This window comes from Rhinolophus ferrumequinum, chromosome 9 (assembly GCF_004115265.2).
Source record: "Rhinolophus ferrumequinum isolate MPI-CBG mRhiFer1 chromosome 9, mRhiFer1_v1.p, whole genome shotgun sequence".
NCBI lineage: Eukaryota > Metazoa > Chordata > Mammalia > Chiroptera > Rhinolophidae > Rhinolophus > Rhinolophus ferrumequinum.
In genome coordinates this window covers 84,274,765-84,296,352 of record NC_046292.1, presented here as the reverse complement: position 1 = coordinate 84,296,352, position 21,588 = coordinate 84,274,765, and the positions used below count along the sequence as shown (strand labels likewise).

General features: G+C 35.4%; 1 protein-coding gene across 1 annotated transcript in view; it reads right to left on the bottom strand.

Moving 5' to 3' along the window:
* LOC117027123 (uncharacterized) overlaps positions 1-21,588 on the bottom strand; it is a 252,524-nt gene that overhangs the window by 11,828 nt on the left and 219,108 nt on the right. Inside the window, 3 exon segments of the mRNA XM_033114510.1 lie at positions 3,492-3,655; positions 9,800-10,052; positions 12,059-12,277. Coding sequence (XP_032970401.1) covers positions 3,492-3,655; positions 9,800-10,052; positions 12,059-12,277 — 636 coding nt within the window.

Genomic DNA, 21,588 nt, shown 5'->3' with positions numbered 1-21,588 from the left:
CTTTCCCTATTTCATCAAGAGACAAGATCTTTCTCCTAAATCCAAGTTTTGTCTCCACATGTGCTCTATCCCATGTTTACAGAGACCTTGTTCAATTATCCTGTCTTGCTTAAACGTTTTCAATTTTTCTTTCTTTTAGAATTTTCAGACACACACACACACACACACACACACACACACACACACACACACACACAGAGGATGCCAAAAAATGTATACACATTTTAAGAAAGGAAAAAACTGTATTATAATTTTAATACTGAATATATACTGATAACAAAAGATGAATACAAGTCTTGTGTATACATTTCTTGGTAACCCTGTTATATATGCATATATTCAAATCACATCCATATTAAAACCCACCCTTTCTAAAATATCTTTTTCTAACCCCTTTCCATTTACAGCATAGCCATGTGAAAAAGTTTGTCAAAGTCCCGACTCTATGCCTTCATCCTTCACTCAGCCCACTGCAATCTAGCCTGTACCCAACAAACCAATAAAACTGAAGGTTTTAACCACACAAATCGTCTATGTGGTTTTCCCTGAACTCTACACTCATCTGTTCAACTTCTTACGATGCATTTTCCCTTGGCTATATCAAAGACATCTCAAAGTCAATATGAATGAAAATTTAACACATTATCTCCTTTAAATGTTCACTCTCTATGTAATCTCTTTCTCTAAGGATGCTACAGACATCCATCCATCTGGCCAACTCCAAAACTTAAGGTTGTACTAAATGTCATCCTTTCCTTCATCTTCAACTTCCAAAATGCCCCAAAGTTATATTATATCTCTTAACAATCTCTTAAATATGCCACAACTTTCCATTTCCTATGTCATTCTCTCTGTTAAGGCTCTTAACACTCTGCCTAGACTACTAAAATGTCTTTCTAACTAGATTTTTCTGCTTCTAAGCTGGCCAACGTTAAATCCACCTTCACTTCTACTAGTAGAGTGATCTTCCTAAGATGAAAGCTTTAAAATCTTTCAATGTTTTTACCTTACGATTAGAACAAATTCAACCTTCACAACATAATATTTAAAACTTTCATCATCTGGTTCTTAACTGTGTTTCTAATCTCATGTCAGCCAACTGCCATCGCCCTGTACGTATCTTATACTCAAGACACATCAAAATACTTTTGATTCGCCAAATATATCAAACGAGCTCATGATGATATGGTTTTATACATATTCCTTTTGCCTGCAAACATGCTTATTTCTGTTTTCCTTCTAGCTAAATTATATTAAAACTTCAATAATTACTTTTATTATATTTCAAATGAAGTGTTTGGCTACTGCCCCTATCCTCCTCCAGACCTGTATTGGTTCCTTTGCTCTGTGTTCCCGGAGACTCCTGTGTTGGCTTCTTTCAAGCACTGGTTTTTTGTTTTGTTTTGCTTTGTTTTGTTTAATTACGGTGAGAACACTTAACATGAAATATACCCTCCTAACAATTTTTAGGTGTACAATATAATATTGCTAACTACAGGCACAGTGTTGTACAGTGGATCTCTAGAATATAATCTTGCATAACTGAAACTTTATACTTTTTAGATAGCAACTCCCTGTCCCCCCCACCCCCAGTCCCTGATACCTACCATTCTACTCTTGCCTCTATGACTTTGACTATTGTAGGTACGTCATATAGTGGAATCATGCAGTATTTGTCCTTCTGTGACTGGCTTATTTCTCTTAGCCTGATGTCCTCAAGGTTTATTCACATTGTCACATATTGCAGGATTTCCTTCTTTTTAAGGCTGAATAATATTCCAGTGTATGTATATACCACATTTTCTTTATCCATTCATCTGTTGATGGACAGTTCCATTGTTTCTACATCCCAGCTATTATGAATAGTGCTGTAATGAATATGGGAGTACTAATATCTATTTTAGATCCTGAATTTAATTCTTTTGTATAAATCCACAGAAGTCAAATTGCTGGATTATATTACAAACTTACAGTAATTAAAACAGTATGGTACTGGCATAAATATAGATATATAGACCAATAGAGCAGACTACAAAGCCCAGAAATAATTCCATGCATGTACAGTCAACTGATCTCCAATAAGGATGCAAAAAATACTCAATGGAAAAAGAATTGTCTCGTCAACAAATGGTGCTAGGTAAACTGAGTATCCACATGCAAAAGAATGAAATTGGATGCTTACCTTACACCATACACAAAAATAAACTCAAAATGGATTAAAAACTTAAAGATAAGACCTGAAACTCTAACATTTCTATAAGAATACATGGCGGGGGGAAGCTTCATGACATTGATTTCGGCAATTGTTTCATGGATATAAAAAATGGCTTTTCAAATTATTATTTTTCAATTATAGTTGACATTCAATATTATTTTATATTAGTTTCAGGTGTATAGCATAGCAGTTAGACATTTATATAATTTACAAAGTGATCCCCCTGATAAGTCTAATGCCTACCTGGCATCATACATAGTTATTACAACATTATTGACTCTATTCCCTATGCTGTATTTTACATCTCTGTGACTATTTCATAACTGCCAATTTGTACTTCTTATTCCCTTCACCATTTTCATACAGTTCCCTAACCTCTCTCCCATCTGGCAACCATCAGTTTGTTCTCTGTATCTTTGAGTCTGTTTCTGTTTTGTTTGTTTATTTTGTTCTTTCGATTCCACATATAAATGAAATCATGTGCTATTTGTCTTTCTCTGACTTATTTCACTTAGCATAATACCCTCTAGGTTCATCCATGTTGTAGCAAATGGTTAGATTTCATTCTTTTTTGTGGTTGAGTAATAATATTTCATTTTATATGTCTACCACATCTTCTTTATCCAATCGTCTACTGATAGGCACTTAAGTTGCTTCCATATCTTAACTATTGCAAATAATTCTTCAATGAATTAGGCCTGCATATGTCTTTTCATATTAGTATTTAAAAATAGCAGACAACAAAACCAAAATTGGACAAGTGGGACTGTATCAAACTAAAAAGCTTCTGCACAGCAAAGGAGACCATCAACAGAGTGAAAAGTCTTCCTGGCACTTTTTATAATGCTTTGTATTTGTTGCTTTTCTTGTCTTTCTTCACATACATACATTACTTGCTAAATTAATGACCTGGCAAGTCAAACTCTATGATATTTAGGATCAAAACTGAAGGATGATTCTTCTTTCAGTGATTTTGGCAAGGATGGGAAGAGTGGAAGAAAGTGGGTTGGGGAAAGGAAAAAAAGAAAATTTTAGAGAAGCTGTCTCTATATAATGGAAAAAATACATTTCACCAGAAGTCAAATAATTTCTTGGCTGGTCTTAATGGCAATTGCTACACACAACTCAGGAGCTTTCTACCTTAGCCATGCAGACATGGCTAAGTTCTATAATAACTTCTCTGCTTTAATCATGTTCTCATAGCCTCCCTCAGCCTCACCAATATAACACCAAGACTGGAGGCTGAACACTCTAAAGAACCCAAGAAGCACCTTACCTGAGACAATACAAATACAAAATCAAAGAAGAAATGATGAACAGGAGGATGTAAATTAAAACCGTGAGGATTACACCAGGAATTCCTGATTGCATGGTTCTTACAAACGCCCAGTATAGCTTTGCTGCATCAGCTACAGGAGTGTCCCCATCATGTGTGAGCCGCTGACAAAAGAAAATACAAATTCAGAAAATATATAGAGAGAAACACTGGTCATCAAGTTAGATTAATTTAAATACACAAAGACCATATGATCCTATAATTTGTTTTTAAATTTAATTTTCAAGGTACTACAGATCACCAGATCTTCAGTTGTACAACGGAAAAAAAGACTGCGTTTGCATGGTTGGTTTACCAAGTTTTTCTCATTTTCCTTATAAGCTTTTAAATATGTGCATCCTATATGCAATTCATAAAGTAAAAGCCATGTTTTATTTATGTACTATTAACTTCTGAATTTAATGAGCACAAGATATGAAGAAATTAAATAGGGTGGTAGAAAAATTCCTTTCTTTCTGTAGCATACTTCAAAAGAATTTAATTTGTGCTATGCATAAAATAGATGGCTCATTTTAGAAACTTATAAAAAAAGTTAACAGCCTATTAATATGAGCTTGAAAACCAAAGTTTACATTAGGTCAATTTACAAATAAGTCCTTATTTTAGACAAGAAAAAAACGTATTCTATGTTGGGTTAGAAATAAATACAAGGCAATGAGGTCTTTAAAAACAAACCTAAAGCATTGTCATATGACATCTTTGACCTTTGAGTTTTATAAAACATGAATGTTCTTTAATTATGACTCTCACGATATCAAGTGGATGTAATATGCAATATAAATGTAAAGTATTTTTTCTCCAATGTAAGAGAGGGGAAAGAATTTATTTATTGTTTAAACTGACAATTATATAAATATAACTTAAAAGGTCATGTTCAAAACTAGCTAATAAGAATTACGTACATATAGGTAGAAACAGAAGCCTAGAGAGGTTAATTTGTGTTGCCCATACACCAACATATTCTTTAGTGACTGAGCAGTGACTAGAATTTAGATGTTCCTACTTTCAGCTACTGCTTTTTTCACCACCCACCAAAACTTTTATTTTTAAATTCTGTACTTGTTAGTTGGTCTACCTTGCAAAATGTGAGTCTGTTGCTAGGATTTTAAGCAGCAGACCTGCAAGAGTTGCCATGCATTTCTCCTAGTCCAGATCTTACCTTTCTGCTGGTTTTCAAAGGTAAAGAAATAGATATGGGATTCATCAATGAAACGAAAAATAATTATATATGTTTGATGCCAATAACATAATCTAATTAATAGAGGCTAATCATTCATTTGACCCACATGTATTGTACTGAATGCTGATTATGTGTCACTAAGCTGTGAAGATAGTGAATAAAATAAGACAAAAGCTCTAATTTCTTGGAGCTTACATTTAAGTGTGTGTGTGTGGGAGGGGGTAAAAAGACAAGAATATAAGTAAGATTAAATAATATATAGGGTATTTTAGATGATATTATGAAGAAAAATATAAAGCAGAAAAAAGTGTAGGAGGGATGGGGTGTGTTATATACTACTGCAATCAGAAAATATATCTTTGAAAACGTATCATTTGAGCAAAGACCTGAAAAATATAAGGGAATGTGCCAGGTGCCTCTCAAATGACATTCATCACACAATGCCCATACTACGTCCTTTTTTTGTGTATATTTTGCTTCCCTAACTAGATTGTGAGTTCCTGCCTGGGCCACGGGGCAATGGCTGTTGCGTCTTGTATCATCCACAAAGCACAAGTATCGTCACTTCATTATAATCACGTCCTTGTTCCTTTCATTTTATATGTATGGGGTCAGATTTTTCTAAGTTTATACCTAGTTGGCCTATCATTTGATTCTTCCAGCAATATAGTGAAGTGAGTAAGGCAGATGTTAATATTTGTAGGTATTGTTACCTTTTTGTGATGCATATAGGAAATTGAAAACTGGAGAGATTAACTGGCTTATCCAACATCACACAGCTGACAAATGGCAGAACTGGGACCGGAACCCAGTTTCCCTGACTTCAAGTCTGTGCTCTTTTGATTACTCCATAATCACTTCCAACAGATTCTCAAGCATTTGTTGAATTGAAATTCTTGCATTCTACCTTTCTTTGATCTTTGTTTTTGTATGTTATTCTTATCTCACTGTCTATATTTAGGGCAGAAATAATGCCATATTTATTCTGTATCTTTTAAAATCCTGTGCAGAGAGTACATACTCAATAAACACATGCTGTTCAGTTAAAACATCCAAAAGCAAAATTTTCCTCTACTTTTTACCTAGATTAGGGCTCAGGCAGAGAAGAAAATTAGGAACTCAATGGAACTGTTGAACATACTGTCACTAGTGGAGGTGGGGAAATGCACTGCCAACCTCTGAGCAGCAAACTGAGAGACTGGCCAAGTATTATTAGCAAAAGTGACCCCCGCTCAATGCTTTGATCTTGAACCATTACACTTGCCATGTGTCCTTTTAGATTACCATGAGAAAAGTTAATTTAGAACAAAAACTATCAATAAAATCAGGTAACATCTCTTTTGGCTGGCTGATCGGAATCAAACATAGATGATCCTCAGCTTGTTAAAACACATAGCTTCTTCCCAGAAGCTGAGCCCAATTTCAGAGTTTTTGCCTCAGTAGATTTGATGCGGCCCTGTGACTTTTCATTTCTATTAAGGTCCAGGTGACACTGGTGCCTCCCTTTGTGAACCACTGCTTTAGAACAGTACTTCTCAAAATTCAACATGCTGTTAAATTACTGGAGAGCATGTTAAAACACATATTTTGACCCAGTTCGTGGGAGTGTCCAAGTGCTGCTGCTCTAAGGTTTATATGCAGCTTTAGGGTTTTCTAAAGACAGCCAAAGGAGATGTCATCTGCAATGAGACGTGATGGATTCTAACTGGAGAGTCAATAATTGTGCAGCTTGGGAATGAGCCGTCAGCTTTTTTTTCCAAGTGGAGAAAGATACGGTGCTATACTCAACTCTCAGAATCCAAGTCAGCTTCCATCAGGTTACAGACCCCTGCACTGGTTCTGAGATGGCCATGCTGGAGGCTACGTTCCTGTAGATTACATCAGAGACCCCCCGAGTAAATTAGGACTGCTCATTTTCTCAGCTGCCTTTGATAGAGTGGACCGTTCAGCTATTAATCTCTCTAGGGGACCTGATTAGAATAAGGAAAGCCTTTCCAGGAAGGCTGCAGCATTTCCTTATGAGGAGATCTCAGAAGATCATAAAGGACAGCTGCCTTTCCTCACCAAATGGCTTTACATGTAGTGTTGCAAAAGAATCAGACTGGCACCCCGCCTACTCAATGGGCACATCAGGCCTCTGGGAGGAACTGGGAGACGCCGTGGGATATGATCCTACCAGAATGCAGACAGCACGCCTGTCTACTTCTGCTCAACAAACCATGATGGCAGTCTCCTCCTCTCTAACCTAGAGTCCGAGAGAAGTAGGAATGTAGATGAAATCCAGTTGGTTCTACCTCAGTCAACTCAGAATCAGAATGAAGCTGATCTGCGAGGGTGAAAAAACTTAAAGCTGGGATAGAAAATACAACCACTTCTGACAAATGAGGCTCCCTCTTCTAACCTGTCATCAAGGTGTTCAATGGTGCTGAGACTTCAGTGCAAGCTCACAGGCTAGAACAGGAAAACAGGTCAGCCTGCTAAGCTTTCCTTGACCTGTGGCTGCAGCTCCATTCCTAGCAGTGGGACTAGAAATTAGCTACTCCGGTAGTCTCGCTGGGCACTGATTTTAATTCACTTTAATAATGTTACATAATCTATCTACATGGTTGCAGAGTCAACTATGGCACGTGTCTGCAGTTTCTAAGCAATTCTAGCAAAGGTGATTCCACTCGGAAATAAGCAGTCAGAATTCTCCCACAAAGCCTGAAAAAGCCATTAGTGGAGTCAGTGCATTGAGGACCCCAGTCTCTTTTAGAGCGGCCCAGAAGCCCTGAGCAAGTGCAGGCCCAGCCTAGCAAACAGCAAAGGGAAGGGAGAGGCCATCTGGGTAAAGTGTCTAGCACCTTGTCACATGTGGTCTGGTCTATGGAACCAGCATCTTCAGCATCACTTAGGAATCTGTTAAAATACAGACTCTGGCCACCAGCTGAATCAGAATTTGCATTTTAATCACATCCCAGGTAACTTGAAAGCACATTAAAGTTGGAGATACACTGCTCTAGAAGACTGTGGCCTGAGAGATGGAAATAAAAACAGCAACAGGCCTTTGCTGATCCTAGCTGCTAATCCCAGCACCCACCAACATCTTCATGAATGCAGTTTGGTAGCAGTTTGGTTTTTAGTTCTAAAAGAATATTATTAATGGAAGAGTCCATTTGAAATACAGTTAACAATAGAGTCCATCAACACAACCCATCTCTATGATCTGTTTGGCACAACAAATATAGTCTAAACACATATATACTTGTATATATCAATTGTAAAACTTTTTCTTCTTAAAAGGAGAAATATACTAGTTGTGGAATATTATTGCATAATTAAGATAATTTATAAATGAATATTTTATCATATTGATTTATTTATAGTATCCATCTGCTCTCTTGCTTGGGGCTACGTTTCATAGCCAGATCTAGAGTACAAAAATTTAATTAAAATTCAGATATCCTTTCCCTTTCCCTATTGAAATTGCTTGAAAATTTGATGACTCCAAATTAAAGTGTTTTTTGGCTTGAATTATTTCATTATTTGTTCATACCTTTCATTTTGGGTTGGTAATCTGATATAAATCTTTTGTAAACTTCAATGAAACTAGATAAAGTAACTACTGTCAGGTTTTGGGTGGTGGTTAATTGGCACGACAGTAAAACTTCCCCATTGAGCCTTCCCTGGCTGGAGTTTGGCCCTTTCAAGCTACCTTGGCATTCCTAGATTTTCCCAGCATGCTCGCCAGATCTTTCCTATGTAGCTATGATGTCAGTGGTTTTGGAAAATGTGGTCCCTGGACCAACAATGTCAATGTCATCTGGGAACTTGTTAGAAACGCAAATTCTTGGGCCTTACTGCAGATCCCAAACCAGAAACACTGGAGGCAAGGCCCAGCAATACTTATTTTAATAAGACTTGCAAAGATCTAATAATGCAGATTAAGGTTTGAGAATCAGTGCATTCCAATAATGCTCACCAGGAAATCTGAGGCCTTGAAAATTGAAAGCAACGAGAGATTTGGATGTGACAATAAATTTACATGAATCTTTAAATAAATTTTGCCTCAAATTATAGCCCCAAATTTATTAGTAAATATTTTGATGTAATCAAATAATTGCCATCAGAAAAAGCATACATTTGATTTCACAAAACAGTATATTGGTTCAAACTTTGAAGCAGAGATTTTAGTATAATGGAAAAAACAAAATACCAGCCTTGGAATTTATAGTCTGGGTTCTATTCCTAGTTGTGGTATGCTGGTTATGTAGCCTGGGACAAATCATGCAGTTATGTGTGTGTAAATTCTCTCAGTTGTAAAGTCAGAAGAATACTTGTCCCATCAACTTACAGTGTTATTGCAAATATATAAACAAATAAATTAAATTGAGTGAAGTTGCTTGAAAAATACAAAGTGTTCTTCAAATATTAGAATCATTATAAATATTGTTTATACCTCATCGTGTACTCCAGCACATCATTCATAATAATGAAATTCTTAATCTGTATATTTTAGGGTGAAAAATGTAACATTTTTGTCATTTCATAAGTATCCAAAAGTCAAAATAAATGTCTATGGAGTGATTTTTTAAAAAATGTATTTATTACTTAGAAATGTTTTAAAAGCTTATTCTTCTCCAGTGTATTTAACAATGGAAGAGTATGTATTAGATCCTAAAGTAAATAAATAACCTAACCAATTAACGGAAATACTGTATGATTACTTTTCTGTAAAGTGTCACTATGAAATATTTTTAATATTGAAAATAGTTACCAACAATAAGTTACAAAATAAACTTCTTTGTAGTAATTTTGAAAACATGCCAACTAGCTTGGATTCGATCTCCAACATTATTTCCTGTTTATTTTGCAAGTTTTTAAATTTAAGATTGTCAAGACTACACTTCAATTGATTATATTAGACATCCATAATTTTTTATTATTATGAGGAAAAACTCAAAAACTCCAATTTAAAATGAATATTGAATTGTTGATGAGTATTGAAACTTCCCTTGCCGACTGATTTGTGCACTAAAGCTAAATTCTATGTCAAGGACTCATATTCCCATTATCTTTCTTGACTTACCCCCAGGACTATGTCCACTATAAACACTGCCAATGGGTCTAGAACTGTCCATAGTCCCATGGTAATGATTAACTTTGACAAGACGTCAGGGCAGTAGGCAAACAGTAGCTGACAGCCCCATCTGATCAGAAGCAAAGGAAGGATCGTTGCATTCAGCATTAAAGGACCCATGACAACCACAAGCAACTCTTCTCTAATGTGAACTGAAGAAGGTGGGTAGCAAAGCTCAACCGTGAGAGGGGAGAAATGGAATCTGTGGAGAAAACAAAGCAAACGTATGTGCAAAGAAAATTATACACGCCAGGTGTACAAAACAATTCAAAGAACTATGTGCTTTGTTTCATTATTTTTAATATAGAAAACTTGACACTGAACAGTATTCCAGAATAAAGTATTAGGAGTAGCTATCTTTTTCTGACACCTTAGTACCACCTCAATAGCTCACATTTCAGGAGAAGGCAAATTCTACCTTGTTCATTGTTTTTGTGCCATATGAACCATACAAAAGGACATGAGTCTTATCCACTGAGCAGAGATATCAACTAAGAACTTCCCTGTGGTTCACACATACTCTAAGGTAGGCTATTTGAAATGCAAAATATACCAGCAAACTTACTAATGGGTCAACTGTTAACAGAAATCAGAAATACAAATATGTCTAATAATTCTTCAGACTTTGAGCATAGCTGATTAATTTTGTTTGTGATTTCTCTAGATAGACTCCTAACTACAACAATAACAACACCACTGACAAGAAAACATGTCAAATTTCTTGGTTGTTCTAAAAGGGGCAACTCGGCACAACCTAAGGACTAAAGGGTCGAATCCAAGCTGAGCCCAGTAATTCACTAAGCCTTGACCCAGGCGTTGGCACCCTCTTTCCATGCAGAGTGAGATTTCCTTGCACTCCAACTTTCCCCTCCCTGCATTGCAGCCTTTGTAAAGCTGTTTTGTCGTTAATCCTGCTTGTGGATTCTACTTATCAGCTATCTACTAGAAAGAGTTCTTCATTTTATCCACTCTTAATCTTTGCTTTAGGGAAGTTGTATGCTTTGTTCTTATGCTGTTGTGAATATCAAATAATGTGTGTACATTTCTTAGCAGAGAACCTAAAATAGAACAAGAGCAGAAGAAATGTTCATTGTTGCTACAATGTGACATGGAGCTAATGTATGATTCAAGCTGGTGGATGGAGACAATAGCCAGCAAAATACCCTATAATACCTGAGGTCTTCTGTTTCTTAAGAAAGTTGATCAATTGAGCTGTCAAGATACTTTCTGCAGTTTTGTTTTATTAACTACCCATAAAGATAGAACTTCCTTTTCTATTGAAGAAGTAAAAGAGTGGATAGCGAACAGCACAGCCATAACACTAGTTCTTTCTGCTTTGAAAACCCTCACATAAAAAGAAAAAAGAAAAAGAAAGAGAGGAAAGAAGGGAAGAAGGGAAGGGATATAATATTTACATAAAAATTCACTCTTGAAGATCCAGTTATTTAGTATATATAAATTTTCATATACACTAACATTCAGATACTTGTGATTTAATTTTAAAAGACAATCAAAAACTATGTGTGTATATATGATACACACATATACCCCTTTTCATAGTGTCTCAAAGGTGTTTGCAATCTTCTTAATTGAAAATATACACACATCTTTATTTTTATCTATACCATCTACATTTGAGAAAATGAATTTTACTTGTATTGATATCAATCTGTCTGTCTATCTATAGTGTCTATGGAATCATGTTTATGGAGAGATAACCTTTAAAGTGTCATCTTTTTCCAGAGGATAATGGCCCAGAAAGCTGTCTGGGCTTGAGTTTGGTAATTGTTTGAATTCAATCATTTTGCAGAAGAAGCAATCTTTGCCTCTCTGAGTATAGGTGATAAATCATACTTACATTACTTCTAAAATACCTTTAGCCTAAGTCACTCTGATAAAATCAAAATAGAATAAAATATTGTTGCTAAACTCCTTTTTGGATTTTGCTCAGATATTAGAACATATTTGAATCTGCTAAAATTTAAATATATATTGATGTACCAATTATGTATTTGTATATATAGGCCCATAAGATGAGAATATAACTGCAAAAGACGTTTCTGCTCTTAGACAAAAACATTTTTGTCTTTTCAAATCATACCGGCATTTTAGTTCTTATGGTAAATGGAGGGGAGAGGAGTTTTGTACTTTCATTTGGCCTATCAAGATGAAAATACATTCTTTTGACTTTCAGGGGAAAGCACTCACTTTGTAACAGGAGTTGAAATGGCCTGGAGGAAAAGCCACTGGCTAAGGTAATGCAGGTAGAGCCTCAGGAACCAGAGGGAAGCCATCAGCAGGATAATATACCAGAAGCCCTGGCTTCGCCATTGAGCTAATTGAAGTTCTGAAAACACTGACACCAGCAAAAAATGGAGATGCTTGAAAATTTCTCCACGTCCAGGATTATCAGCAACTGAAGAACAGCTATAAACAAAGAAATAATAGATGAATTCTAGGCTCAAAGCACAACCAAAATAAAATATTTTGAGAATAATAATAAAGACACAGTGACAATAAAATTGAATGAAGTTATTTCTTGAAGACTTAAAACTCAAATTATTTATGTTTGTTTTTTATATAATTGAAGACTAAAGGGGAACATAAAGAACCATGGATATGGAAACACAAATGAAAATCACAATGAGGTATCTTCTCACCTCAATTAGGATGGCCACTATGCATTTTTTTAAAAACGCCAGAAAGTAACAAGTGTTGATGAGGAAAAATTGGAATTCGTGTGCACTATTGGTGGGAAAGTAAAATGGTGCAATTGCTATGGAAAACAGTATGGCGGGTCCTCAAAAAATTTAAAAATAGAATTACCATATGATCCAGCAATAACCCTTCTGAGAATATATCGAAGAGAATTCAAAGCAGAATCTCGAACAGATATTTGTACACCCATGTTCGTAGTACCACTGTTCACAATAGACAAAAGACCCACTGTTCATCAAAAGGAATATTATTCAGGCTTAAAAAGGAGGAAAATTCTGTCATATGCTACAATGTGGATGAATTTTGAGGGCATTATGCTTGCTAAGTGAAATGAGCCAGTAGCAAAAAGACAAATATTGTACAATTCCACTTACATAAGGTACCCAGAGTAGTCAAATTCATCAAGACAGAAAGAAGAAAGGAGGTTGCCAGATTATGGGGGGAAAGAGAAATTGGGGAGTTTTGTTTAATGTTTTAGATTAGTTTAGTTTTAGATTTGCAAGATAAAAAATGTTGTAGATACTGAACTATATACCTAAAAATGATTAAGATGATAAATTTTATGTTATGTGAATTTTTCAACAATTAAAATTTAAAAAGAAACATGGAAGGGAACAATTATAAAAAATAATTTTTTTTTTGAAATCTTTAAAAATCTGTAATACATCCCTGCTTATCTCATCTACCCACAATGATCCCTCTTTATTAAGATTAGATTTAATAATTTGCATATAACTTGTTAAAAGTTAACTATTTCATTTTAAAAAATGAAATGAGTTATTCATGTATCATAAGACTATATGAATGAGAATTTAAAGTTAAGAAATCTTTTATTTCTTAACACAATACTGACATTTTCTGTTAAAACTAAACATAAAAGTTATTTTGATTAGTTCTGGTTGCCTCTTTGTTTGGTAATGAGAGCAAGAGATGTTTTCAGAGTTTCTAAAATTACAGTTTTTGGCAGGAGAAAGAACGAAAAGTCTATCTGAAAATAACTGTAGAGGCAGAAATTCTCCACCGAGTCCCAAGAATATATGCAGGGAATATACAGTAGAGTTATCATAGCTTAGTGAGAGCATAAGCTCTGCAACCTGACTGCCTGGGTATAATTTCTCTCTATGCCTTAGTTTCCTCATATAAAAAAGAAAGATAATAATGATATCATAACCTAGGATCAATATGATAACTAAATTAACAAATGTAAAACCTTTCTAACAGTGCTCACCCTGTGCCATTATCACAAAATAATAAATCCACAATCTGCTGCCTCTCCCTCTCCTCTTCCAATATTTGCCAGAGCTACATTGAAATAGGCTAGCCTTCCATCAACTCCAAGAAATGTAGAACTGTCTAAATGATGATATGGCTCCTTTTATTTTTAAAGAGATATAAACATAGATAGGCAATAATTTGTTATTTAATTAAAACAGTAAATATCATCGGTAAATACCATCATCAGTTTAATAAAATTTTAGTTTTATTAAATCAGTAATCGATCTTTATAAAACTAGTCTCCAAATTCCTGGATTATCTTGTCTAATTCTCTTCTAGAAAGATATTTTAGAATAATTCAGTAATTTTCCCAACCAAATCTAGTCCTGAAAATAAACATGTTACCAAGGGAGAAGCTGTTCCCTTAGTAAGTAGTTCAGTGACTTAATAACTACCAATAGCAGGTGGAGACAATGTGAGAACCTAACAGAAATGGAATTTATAGACAAGAGTCAAAAGATTTTATATATAAAAGCTCATCTCACTCTAAACACTATCAAATATGATGAAAATTGTATCATGAGAAAGAAAAGATGAATTATAGAAACAAGACTGTGGGGAAAAAAGAAAAGAAAAAACTAACAACAGATTTTAAAAGAAAACTCACTATTGCCCTTAGAATTTCCATCCAGGACTTCAGCCTTTTGGTCTGCACAGGACTAAATAGGCGCCACACTTGACATTGACAATTTCTTTTTGTTCTTTTTCTGTGTATTTTGCCATGAAGGTGTAGAGCATCATCTAACTGAAAACTACGTGCAGTCTTTGTACTCAGCATGCTTTTCAATTACACAAACAAGGAACAGTTAAACAGGAAACAGGCCCCCAAGAGGCTTTGGTTTACTAACGACAATATAGTCAGGGGACTGACTGTCTTATAGAAGGATTCCAGAATACCTAACTACATTTACCATCATGTGAAATGAAACCCAGAACTTTCTACACTGCTAAAGCAAAATATTCTGTGCATGATCTCTTCTTCAGTTAATTATTCTGTCACTGTTTTGCCTCTTCAAAGAGAAGAGAAAATCAAACACAGATTTAGCATTGTGTTGTTTGCAAACAACTAGAAAATCCCAAATGATGTAAAACAGAAAAGACAGTAGCTTCTTTGACCTTTGGAAATTTCCTGTTCTTTTCATACCCATTGACATAAATGACTGGCAGTTGAAATGTTTATGCACAGAACCCTTTATGAAGTCATGCTTTTACTATTAGTTTCACTGATAAAGTGTTCCCCACCCACATTCAGATACACATATTTGTTTGTGGGACATTTGATTTAGAACAAATAACACTACAAATTCACCGTGTACAATTTATATCTAATTCAAAATATTCAGGTATCTTCTATCTAGTCAGCACAATTCAGTATTTATTTGTATTTGTTTGTTTAACAATGGAAACTATAGCATCAGGATTCAAAGAATTGGGAAAAAACCTGGAATTAATCATTTAGAGTTTAAAAAGTTATATGCAGACAAGTTAGAAATTAATAAAAGAATCAGTTGATACTAGATGATGTCAAATAAAAAGGTATATTGAAAAACTCATTAATTGAACAGAGTTAGTCACGTATAGCTTTATAAACAATTCCGATATGACAACATGAGACTGACAGTTTTTTTCTCTTAATCATTTTGAATTTGCACCTGAAATTTAAAAGTATGCTGATATAGAATTTTATCCACAACTAGCTCTCCATATATTGTTTTAGAAATATATTGTATTCAAGAGAATATTCCGCTTCTGCGTTTCAATACTGTCTTCAAAGAAAGCGTCTTTTTTATTGTTGTGTACATGCAAGGCACATTATAAAATGCAGTGCCATTGTGCAATATCTTCATCCACATTTCAACTGTTCTTTCCTTCCTCTGTAATCTTTCTTGGTTATGTACAAAGAGTATGACCATCAAAAGGATAATAAATGGCCTCTGCCACTGGGGTGTGTAATACGTATAGAGGGAATTGATTTGTTGGTTATGAAGGAAGCCATAGAGCACACAGATCACTGCAAAAATTACATTGAGGCCAGCAGCTACTCCCCAGTTCATGCAGGCAGCTCCTCTATTGCTCACGGGGTGAGCTGCCAAAGAGTGAGAAGGATGGTAAGGTCATCCAGTATTCAGCTATTAAATGAAACCTATTTCTCTGAACTTCAGCCACATTTCATATGACACATATATCCCCTTCCATTCCCAATCCTTATAGCCACCCGAAATCAAACAAGAGTTCTATGATCTATCAGTGTAATAATAATTTTTTTTAAAGACTAAATTGCATTGAAAACAAAAGTGTGAATGCGTTCTTAAACTCTCTTGTATAGTGAACACATGTCCTTAAAATTTGTACCAGGTATGATTAAACAATACAGTGAATGTTCAAATTAAAAAATTGATTACAATAAAAGACACATTGCCATTAGTCCCCCTCAAAATACTCCCCCTTGCTTCAAACACATTTACCCCACCGTTCTTGCTACTTTTTGAAGGAGTTCTGGAAGTCCTCTTTCGTGAGTGTCTTTAGTTGCACTGTCGTGGCTGCCTCGGTGTCCTGAATCATTCTGACTTTGGGGAAGAGCCAGAAGTTACATGGTGCCAGACCCAGTGAATAACGTGGATGAGGACATACTATAATGTTTTTATTTGACAGAAATTGTCGTACCAGAAGCGATGTGTGACATGGAGCGTTGTCATGAAGGAGGATGATTTATGGCACACTTTAAAACATACCTTCTCTCAACCATAGCTCACAGCCGACTGACTGCACTGAACAAGTTGAAACTTGTCACACACTGTTACTAAGGTTCGATGCAATGCTTCCCGTATTGAAGATCCCTGCCTTTCCATTGCATGACACTTGGCCGCAGCATTCACAGTATTTTGTGATCATAACAGAAAGGCTCCATGTCACACACTACTTCTGGTACTGCAATTTCTGTCGAATAAAAACATTACGCTGTGTCCTCATCTATCTTATTCACCGGATCTGGCACTGTGCGACTTCTGGTTCTTCCCCAAAGTCAAAATGATTCAGGAAATCGAGGGAGTCATGACAGTGCAACTAAAGATACTTACAAAAGAGGACTTCCAGAACTTCCTTAGAAAGTGGCAAGAATGATGGGATAAGTATGTTCTAAGCGAGGGGAGTATTTTGAGGGGGGGTTAATGTCAATGAGCCTTTTACTATTATATAATATATACTTTTTTCATTAAACATTCACCATATTTTTTTATCACACCTCATATGCAAACAAAACCCCTCATTCATCAGCAGTGCATAATAATCCTTTTTTAAATTCATTATCAATCAATGGAATTAAAATTTCCATTTTCTTTCTTCTGGCATAACTAGCCTAACTCTAGATAAAGCTTTTTTTTTTTTTTAATTAAGTTTTATTTTCATTACACCATCTGTAATAATTCTTTATTTGGCACTTCTTATTTATTTTTTACTATGTTCCATTAATCACCAAGTTTTTGAACATGGGTATCTTCAGTGGTTTTCAGGCTTTTTCTAAGATATTTTTCAACATTTCAGAGAGCCATTATTACAAAGGTATAAAAGAAACATGTCTAGGTCATACCATGTTAATATTGGAGAAGATCTCATCAATCATATTCCCTCAAATTTTTGCAGAACCTTAATAAAGCTCAAACAAGTTAAACGATTTGCCCAAGTTAATATAACTGGTAAAAAAGAACTTTCTAACTACTGTCTCTTGACTCTTCATTGGAACTCTTCATCAGTCACCTACTGAATCACTTTAGGACATAATCCCAAGAGCAAGAAACTTTAGGCTGTTCAAAAATGAACTCCTTTATTTGAAACCTGAAAGAAAGAAATGTTTCTTCCTTTGTTAAATCTGATTTAATTGGATACAACTCATTCATTCAACAATTGATTATCAAATGAATATAGCATTTCAGGCCCTATGATGATGTAGTAGACAGAATAATGCCACCCCACCTCAATATGTCTATACCCTAATCTTTGCAACCTGTGATTATGTTAAATTATATGGCAAAGGGGAATTAAGGTAGCAGATGGAATTGAATTTGCAAAACAATTGTGTTTAAAAAGGGGGAGATTATTATGGATTATCTGGTTGGGCCTAATGTAATCACAGGGGTCCTTAAAAAGTGGAAGAGGGAAGCAAGAGAAACAAGGAAACAACCAGAAGTAAAGCCAGAAAGATGGTAGTATGAGAAAGACTTGGCCCAATTTTTTTTGTCTTTGAAGATGGGGGAAAGAGGCTATGAGCCAAGGAATGAAAGCAGCTTCTTAAAAACTGGAAACGGTAAGGAAATGGATTTTCTGAAATATAGAAAGGTGTCCTGATGACACCTTGGTATTGGCCCAGTGAGATTCACTTCAGACTTTTTACTTCCAGAACTATAAAAATAATAAACTTGTTTTGCGTTAAGACAAAAGCTTCTGGTTATTTGTTACAGCAGCAATAAAATATTAACATAGATTGTTTTCTTATTTCCACATATGAACAACATTGTCACTCACCCATAAATTTTTTTTCTATTAATAGAGACAGAGAAGTAAAAAGACAAACTAAATACTGGGGGAAAATGAAATGTGATAAGTGCTAGGGTAACATACAAAATGCTATCAGAAAACATAGGACAGACAGATGTCTCAAACTGGGCCTGAGTAAACTTCTCTCCTGAGATCTATGAGATAAAGAGGAATTAGACCAATGAGAGTAAGGGGGTAGGCAGGAAAACTGGAAGGGCATTCAATCACACATACAGTTCTCAAAAGAATGAAGTCCTATTTCTAAAACTGAAAACAAGTTGAATGGGGTGGATAAAGTCCAAGTAGGTGAAGTTGAAAGTTGAAAGGTGAGGTAGAAAGAGCCTGCTTGTGAAGGGGCCTGGTCAGCACATGCCATTTTATGGAGTTTGGACTCAATCCTACCACCATCAAAAGCTCTTGGAAGGAGAATAGGGAGGGACATTACATTTGTATTTTAAAAACATTGCTCTGGCTGCAAGATGAAAAAAGTCCAGACTAAAGGTGAGAAAGGATTACAACTTAGATAATGACCTACCCATACTACTCAACCAGGAGCAGAATGGTAGAGCTCTCAGAAATATGAGCATGGGTGTTCTTTGTTGTCACAGTAACATGAAGGGAGACAAGGCACCAAGCTTCCTGAAACGTGTTTGAAAGTCTCAAACAATGAAGAACATGCTTACACTCTATATTATTTCCCTGGGGCTTCTATAACCACAAACTGAGTGATTTCAAACAACAGACATTCTCACAGTTTTGGAGGCTAGACGTCTTATATCAAGATGTGGGCAGGGCCACGCTCTTTCTGAAAGTTCTGGAGTGTGGGTGGTGGGGAGTGTGGAGGAGGAAAGACCTTTCCTTGCCTCTTCCAACTCCTGGTAGCCCCAGGCATTCCTTGGCTAGTGGCAGCATAAATCCAACCTCTGCCTCCGTTTTTACATGGCCATCTTCCCTTTGTGTGTCCATGTCTTCACACATAAGGACAGCAGCCATAGTGGATTAAGGGCCTGCTCTATTCCAGTATGACCTCATTTTAACTTACATCTGCAATGACCTTGATATAAGGACACATTTTAAGGTATGAGGGGTTAGAACTTCAACATATTATTTGAGGGAACACAATTCCACTCATATTATTCCCAAATGTAAACAGCATCTCTTCTGAGGAAAAGGGAATTAACAAGGTGGAGGAACAGTTAAATAGGTGGGTTTTAGAGATATTTGACTCAAATTAGCAGGACTTGGAGACTGTTTGAATATGGGTCCTAAAAGAGAAGAACCAAAAATCGTTCCAAAGTTTCTGGCTCAGGAAGCCTATCCAAAGGTGACTGAATGGAGAACATATCAAAAAAAAAAAAAAAAAGCATTGGGTAGGAAAAAGAGAAATATTAGGAAAATAATAAGCTCATATTGACTTACATATGGAAAATACTTATGGTATATCCAAAGAAATTTGCCCAATATTCAGTTGTACTTATGAAAGTGAAGTTCAAGAGAGAGCATAACTGGAAATATCAATTTGAAGTCACCAACATGGTAATAAGAAACCATCAGAATGGTTGAGACCAATCATTAACATACAGTATGTGGAAATGACATGAAACCTAAAAGCTCATACAAATATTGGTAACTAGGTTTAATATAAATTTTCTCTTTGAAAGGCATTGGCTATAATGACATTCGGCAATGTAAACCCAAGCACTCAATAAAGAGATTCTCCTCCCACATGCTTTTAGCTTCAAGCCTACTTAATCTGGACAAAATCCTTCTCCTTTATCCAGTTCCTTGAAAACTAGTTATGGGAGAATTTTTAAGGTAAGTGAGAATTTTTGGCATAGGCAATAATGACTGATATAAGAATAGCAGCTATTATGTGGTGATCACACCTCATGATATAATACATGTATATTATATCTAATTTACAGGCCACTTTGGAGGACATGTGTTACTATTACATAGATGAGAAAATGAGAACTAAGAAAGTTTAAATCACTTGCTTTAGATCATACAGCTATTAAGAGATAGAATCAAGATCAGAATCTAGATTTGAACTTAATTTTCATCTGATATCAAAACCTGTGGATTTCCTTAATCCATGCTGCTCGAAGTATATGGGGGCTGATGGAGTTGTCAGGAAAAGGGTTTACAACTCACTCACATATACCTGGAAGTTATACTGGAATTCAGTTAAAGATGCAAACTGACTTTAAGGAGTTAGCAAGGCTGTTTGCTCCGTGAAGGCAGAACTGTCTGTCCTATTTACTGCTCTGTCCCCAGGTTTTAGCACTGTGCTTTGTGCATAGTAGGTGCTTTAAAAAGTATTTGTTAAATAAATAATGTTTTGAAATGCATGGTTTTCTAAATGCTTTAGGTTAAAACTATACTCTGCTTTAGTTAGTTGGTCTATACCTTTAACTTACCTATTTCAATATGGATTTAGCTCATGCTAACTTATTTGTTTGGTGCCTAAGAAATTAGAAAACCATCATTAGGATTTTCTAAATGGTAACTGAGAAATGTCTCATAAGAGTACAGCAGTATAGCATTGTACAATTTGCATGGTAAGAACTATCTGGGCAAGCTCACTGTGATACCATGTTTTAAAGAAGTGAGGTGAAAATATGTCAAGATAAGGAAACACTTATTTGGAAAGAAAGAGCATTAATCAAAAATGAATCATTACAATATTATAATCATGTGCTGATTATTGGATAAATATATAGACAGTGTAAATGCATCAGTTTTATTTTTTACTGACAATATTAAAATGTTCAAAATTGCTGTTGCTTTGTCATTATTTCAAGTACTTGGGAAAATACTTTTACAAAAGTATCTGTACAAGTTTTGGAGACATAGAGGTAAAACTGAGGGTTGCTAGATGGGCAGGGGGGTGGGGATAAGAGGGAAGGTGAGGGGATTAGAAAACAGTTGGTAACCACAAGATGGCCACAGGGTCTTGAAAATTAATTTGGGGAACGTAATCTATAATGTTGTGGAGATTTTGTGGGGTGTCCGATGGACACATGTCCCATTTGGGAGACCACCTCAGGGATGATGTGGATGCCTGATCACTGCGCTGTGCACCTGAAGCTGAATGATAATGAATGCCAACTATGATTTTATATATATATATATATATATATATATATATATATATATATGTAATATATATATATATATATGTATACTTACAAGAAGCGAAGTACAGCATTAGG